General features: G+C 34.3%; 1 protein-coding gene across 13 annotated transcripts in view; it reads left to right on the forward strand.

Moving 5' to 3' along the window:
- Positions 1-6730, forward strand: part of EHBP1 (EH domain binding protein 1) — a 338942-nt gene that overhangs the window by 287511 nt on the left and 44701 nt on the right. For all 13 annotated transcript variants that reach the window (XM_073023037.1, XM_073023036.1, XM_073023038.1 and 10 more), the window contains 2 exons: positions 107-213; positions 2873-2996. In XM_073023037.1, coding sequence (XP_072879138.1) covers positions 107-213; positions 2873-2996 — 231 coding nt within the window. The remainder of the gene's footprint in view (positions 1-106; positions 214-2872; positions 2997-6730) is intronic.

Consider the following 6730-nt stretch of genomic DNA (forward strand, 5'->3'; position numbering starts at 1 on the left):
TATATATATATAAAAAAATAATCTGGTAATGTAAATTCACATTTCAATACACAAATATCAAGCTTTATAATAATTTTACATGTCTTTCCTCTTTTTTTTTTTTAAGAGATGAAAAGGCAGAGATCAATACAGGAAGATACAAAGAAAGGAAATGAGGAGAAGGCAGCGATAACTGAAACTCAGAGGAAGCCATCAGAAGATGAAGTGCTTAATGTATATTAATTTTTTGTGTGGTTTCATGATTGCTGATAATTCCAAACTGTATGTGGAAATAGTGCCTTTATTTGTTAAAATGAGATGTTAGGTTTTTTAAGATGTCAATCTCCAGTGCATTCAAAGCAGAGTGAGAGGGGTGCACTGTTGAATTAGTCTGCAGTGTGGTGATAATTGTCAGATAAAAAAAAATGAATTTTTCAGAGTTCCACAGCCCCAGTTTCCTTGAGACATTTCCATCAGGGCACTTCCCATAAAGAGATTCCAGTATTGATCTACCGGGAGGATTTTAATTATTACAATAGCAGATACCGCAGAGCTGCAGTTAGAGGGAAAAGTCACATGAGACCTGCTAGAATTTCTCAGCCAACCCATTTTGTTGGCTTGGGTTAATGGGTGTTCAACCTTTCCATTATCCAGATCAGCCGTGAATTACTAGCTGAATGATGTTTGCATTAATATAATATATATGGTAATTTCTTCACTTAATTAACGGGGAGGTTCAGCTCAGTAGGGGTATGGGCTGATCATGTGTAAAATTGATTTGTGAGGGAAATATTTGATAGACCGCAGGGAGAAAGCTGCTTTTGATGGACAGCTGCGGGACAGAAGCAGGAAGAACAAGTTTTAACTTGAATTTTTGTCTGGAAGCATAGCTGTCTTTAATAGTACTACTTTTTAAATTATCTACAGTTTTTCTAGGTATTTTCATTGTTTTCAGTGTTAAAATATTCTTTGTTGGATTTTGAAATCCTTACAAGTATACTCAGAGTCACCAACTACATTTTAGGACTCTAAAATCTTCTCATTTTAAGTTGTTTACTTTAGAAGACCTGGAGAGGTATGAGCTAGAAAAGAACAGCTCACTGATAATCCTGATGAAGTATTTGGTATAACTTTTAAGTTACAGAATACTTAAGTATACTATGTACTCACACTAAAGATACCTGATTATGAAATTTCTTTCTATTTTTAGCTGAACCAATCAGTAAGAGCAATGAAGTTTGTGTGTTGCTTATCACTTCTACTTCCTTATATATTTGTTTTCTGTATTGTCTTTGCAAACTACTGTATTTGTTTTGTCTGTCTCTATGGGAATGAGAAAAGAAAATTTCCCTTTTGAAAATGTTCTACTGTCTGGTAGATAGGTTCAAAAAGCATTCACCAGATTATCCCAGATTTTAAAGTTACCATTAGCATTTATTCTATTACTGTATTTTTTTCTGTTATATTTTGCATTGAGATGGAAGAAAATTGATTTTTTATAAATTTTTTAAAAATACAGTGACTTTTAAAATCAAACTATCCTAAAAAATTTAGTTTTATGATTTCTTAAAATATTTTAACTTTACGTTTGTCAACTGCCATAATCAATTTAATAATAAGTTGGTATAGACTGAGGTCACATATGAGTACAAATTACTTACCAGTTCAAAAGGTATGTAAGTTATACATATAGTTAGACATATTCATTAATCATGAGAATTCTAAAATATGTTCATAATTAACATAATTCTTGATTTTATTTCCTGTTTAAAGAGTAGTGAAATATAATTCCTTATAGCTTCTAAGAGATTCATATGCTAGGTACTGAAGGAATTTGACAGAAGAAGTTTGTTCACACTTATTTCTCTGAATAATGTTATAAGTGCTTATGATAGTATTGGTGGTGGTAAGAATAATCATTTAATCAGTTCTTCAGTATTTCTTAGCTAATTAGATCTCTTAGCCCCAGAAATGTCAAAAGGTAAACAGGTAATCCAAAGGGAGCCATAATTAATCAGTTTTTATGACTATACCATAAATAACCCTGACTTTGATGATTTAAATTTATAATATGGTTGTTAAAATTAAAGGTATACTGGCACACATACATAAAAAATATATTTTTTTAAACATGGATGATGGTTCAAAAAATAAAGTTTCAAATTAAAATCCAAACTTGGCTAAATGGAAGATTAACAAAATCAATATGAGTTTTCTTAGATCCTGTGTAGCAAGGTTTGAAACCACCTGTCAGGTTACTATTTACAACTGTAATAATTAGTAATACATCAACAGAATGGCATATTAAAGTACAGGAGCCAGCTGGAGGGAAAATTGGAGATATTGTGAACTTCCCTTTTTATCATTTTTAAAGTATTTTTAAATAATGTAATCATTTTGAAAAAAATGTATCTCTTTTGTATTTCCATAGAACAAATTTGTCTGACTGTCTCAGGATGGATGCTTTCAAGGTCAATTCCTTAGTAAAACTCCATTTTTGTATATTACACTTTTGAGTTAAAAGTGTCATTGGTGTGTGTTTTGCTAATCACAAAGGGGAAAATTATCTTCTTTGTCCATGCTTAAATAACTCTGACTTAACTCTAAGGATAATTTTTTTTTAAACTTAGCATTAACTTTTAAAATCTGGCAAATCTGGCTGTGAAATTATAAACATAATAGTAAACAGCTAAAGAGTTCTCTATTTACAAAAGTTTGGTATATGTAATACATATGAAAATTTTCTGAATCACAGAGAGTTGCTTTTGGTACTAAGGGTGATACTAAGGGTGTATTTGGTTCTCTAGGTAAGTGCTTTACTAAGTGTTTATAGAAAGGAAAAATGCAACTTACAAGTGATTTTTTTTTCCTTCCTGTTTGTTCTTGTTAACAGAAAGGGTTCAAAGACACCAGTCAGTATGTTGTAGGAGAATTGGCAGCACTAGAGAATGAGCAAAAGCAAATTGACACCCGTGCCGCGCTGGTGGAGAAGCGCCTTCGCTATCTCATGGACACAGGTACGGTGCCCAATTACACTGTAAACAGTTTTGGCAAATTGAGCGTTCACAAACTCTTATAGAGTTTTGGAAGTGTGAATCTTTGAAGCCTGAATGTTCAGCAAAACTGCCTTGAAAATAAAAAGGCTGCGATTTGCAGCCACCTCTCTGGGCCCTGGTGATAAGAGTGCCTTCATGGGAAGTGATAACTCGCCCTGATACCGTGTGAGCCAGCACTATTGAACAGTGTGCTCATCCATGCAGAGTTGGAATACACATCTGTGCCTCATTGATATGCCACTGCTTAAAAAAAAAGTAAGATCTTTACTGTTCTACTGATTCATTGGGGAAAAAAAAGATTTGGCCAGCTAAAGCCATGTACTGCATGAAACAGAGCACTGTGCATAGGGGACGGCTCCATGGACTAGATCACTGAAATTTGAGAATACTATCTGGTTACTGATGCTCCACAATTTTTTTTTTCAAGAGAACAGGTTTTTAGAAGTCTGTGATACTTTGTGTCACAGTTGCATTTGAAAGGATTAAGGTATATAGCAAGGTTTGTAAAGATGGGTTAGAGCACCAAGTTAGCTCCTAACCAGAGGGCAGATTGGCTTTTTAATGCTGATTGCCAATGGTGATTGAATAGATCTGAGAGCACAATAAGCAACTGGAAAGGAACTCTGTGTGTGTGTGTGTGTGTGTGTGTGTGTGTGTGTGTGTGTGTGTTTGTAAAATGCTACTCCTATGAAGATATTAAAATGTGAAATAAATTAAATCATTCATACCAAATTATAAGTTATATTAAGAAAAAAAGTCAAAAAATACAAGTGGAAAATTCATTCCTGTAATCTAATTAATTGCTTTAATTGTATGGCAGTGTTAAAATAAAGTAGATTAGCATGATTTAGGATTGGAAAGCTTTCCTGAACTTTTTCTTCTCTATTTTCCAAAAATGTATTTAAAATAAAAGAACTTCTCCAAAAATAAGCATTTATATGGGACATTTGAAAATGCATAGATTAGTGAAATCAGAACATATTAGAACAGGAAGGAACCTTAGGCTTTATCTGGGACAGTGGATTTCATACTGTGTTCTGTAGAGTCCTAAATCTTCTTCAGAGGCACCTCAGGGGCTTGCCAGGACAGTAAGGGAGCAGAAAGTAGACAGGCATCTGGATTCCTTACCTTACTTCAAATAGAGTGGCTCTGAGTTTATTTATCTGAAATAGTGGGCTTTTTGAAACAGTTTATTTGAAGAAAAGGTTCTACTGTTAAAATTTAAAACCAAAAATACTTTTTAAAAAAGCTATTACTTAATCTTTTCATTATATAGGTGAGGGGACAGAGGCATAGGAAACGTTCAAGGTCAAACAGATCACCACATGGTAGACCTTAGATTAGAATTCAGGCTACCAACTTGGACTCAGGAAGGGGAACATCACACACCGGGGCCTATCATGGGGAGGGGGGATGGGGGAGGGATTGCATTGGGAGTTATACCTGATGTAAATGACGAGTTGATGGGTGCTGATGAGTTGATGGGTGCAGCACAGCAACATGGCACAAGTATACATATGTAACAAACCTGCACGTTATGCACATGTACCCTAGAACTTAAAGTATAATAATAATAAAAAATAAATAAAAATAAATAAAAAATAATAATAAAGAAGCATGATACTAGAAAAAGAAAAAAAAAAAAAAAAGAATTCAGGCTACCAGAACCCTATCATACACGATCTTTCTTGCTACACCAGAATATGTAGACCATGTATATCAATCCCCTAACAAGTTACATGCATGTTCAGTCTTACACCTGTATACTTGTATGGATTCAGCATGGATCCATAAACCAATGTATTATTTTATGTTTGCATTTTTTCTTGGGTTTCTTAGGGATTTTGAAAATATTAGCTATGTTACCTATATTAAACATATAATTACTAGACTGAATAATATTTGTAATATATTTTTAACTATTTCCTGTAAATATTTTAAGGAGACACATTTCCTTTTTTATTTTCCAAACAAATGGAACTTAACCGCCTTCCCTGGTTGTGTTGAATAAATTCAATGTTACTATACAAGAAGACTTGTGCCACTAGTGAAAAAGCTATAAATCCTGTTTCCTCTCCCCCTTTAGCACTTGGAGCCTGATTTATTGAGGGTTCTAACCAAAATAGACTCAATTTCTCCTTCCTACCCAACATATCACTAGTGAAGCTTTGAAATGGCCCCATTCCAACCGTAGATGCTTTATAATCTGAAAGACAGTCACAGAATACAGGTTAAATCTAGAATCCTTTGGAGCTTATTTTATTTCCTACTTCACGTGACAGAATCTGATCCTAACTGGATCTGCTTCTGCAGATTTAGACCAAAACTGAGTTGGTCTCCCAACTTCATAAGCTCCAAGAATCATCCTAGACTGTTTTAAACCTCCTCCAACACAAATTATGTTTTAAGAGTTGCCTAAAACCTAGTATCTGAAGTAAGAGATAAGATGTTAGAAAGTGAAAGCATACATTCATCCTTTTCCTTTTTGGGTTCCAGTTCATTCCAACTTCTTATTTATTATAATGCCTTTTTTGGGGATATAGACATTTCAGTGTGCTTTCTGATTCTCAGCCTAGAATTAGGGAGAGCAGATAGTGCCTGTGTTTTTTATATGATGAGACTGAGGCTCAGACAGGGGAAATGACTCACTTAAGATGATCTCATTAGGAACGGTGGAGTTAGGGCTTGAACCCAGGTTTTCAGGTTTTTTAGCTCTTGACTCAGTCCTCTGTCCTCACTACCTCTTCTTTACAGAACAAATATACTTTAATCTGCTATTTCAGTCTTTATATACTTGTAGATAATTGACTATATTCAGGTTTTTTGCTGATTTGAAATTCACATAATATAAAATTAACCATTTGAAAGTGCACAATTCTGTAGCATTTGGTACATTCGTAGTGTTGTATAGTCATCACCATTGTGTATTTCCAGAAGTTTTTCATCACCCTAAACACGAATTCTATTCTCACTAAGCAATAACTTTCTATTTTCTTCTCCCCCAATCCCCTGGGAATCTTAAATCCACTTTTTCTATGAATTTGCTTTATTGTAGTTATTTTCTGTAAGTGGAATCAAACGATATTTGTCCTTTTGTGTTTGGCTTCTTTCACTTAACATATCTTCGAGGTTCATCCATGTTGTAGCATGTACCAGTACTTCATTCTTTTTTATGGTTGAATAATAGTATATTGTATGTTTATACCACATTTGTTTATTCATTCATCTGTTGATGGATATTTGGGTTGTGTCCACTTTTAGCTACTATGAACATTTGTGTACAAGTATCTGTCTGCATCTCTGTTTTCATTTCTTTTGGGTATATACCTAGGGTTGGAATTTCTGAATCATATGGTAATATTGTACTCAATTTTAAATGAGTTGTGAGGTTTAGGTAGAATTCAGAATACATTTTCCAAAAGAAACACTGTTGTAAGTGTCTACAAGCCAGATAAACCCACAAAAACCTGTTAATTCCAAATGTAACTAAATAATACTAATAGTTATTTTAGACCTGAGTCCTAGGCTCCCAGAGCTTGGGCAATATTGGATTTTAAGCACCACCCCTGTGATGTTGAAGCTACTTACATCCTGGGGGGAGACAGGATGGGTGGGGCCTGGATGGCAGCCCAGATTGCTGGGCATTTCTCCTGGCATATTGGCAGAAGGCCTTAGCAAGAAGGTAGGAAAAGAAT

This window comes from Chlorocebus sabaeus, chromosome 14 (genome assembly GCF_047675955.1).
Source record: "Chlorocebus sabaeus isolate Y175 chromosome 14, mChlSab1.0.hap1, whole genome shotgun sequence".
Taxonomy (NCBI): Eukaryota; Metazoa; Chordata; class Mammalia; order Primates; family Cercopithecidae; genus Chlorocebus; species Chlorocebus sabaeus.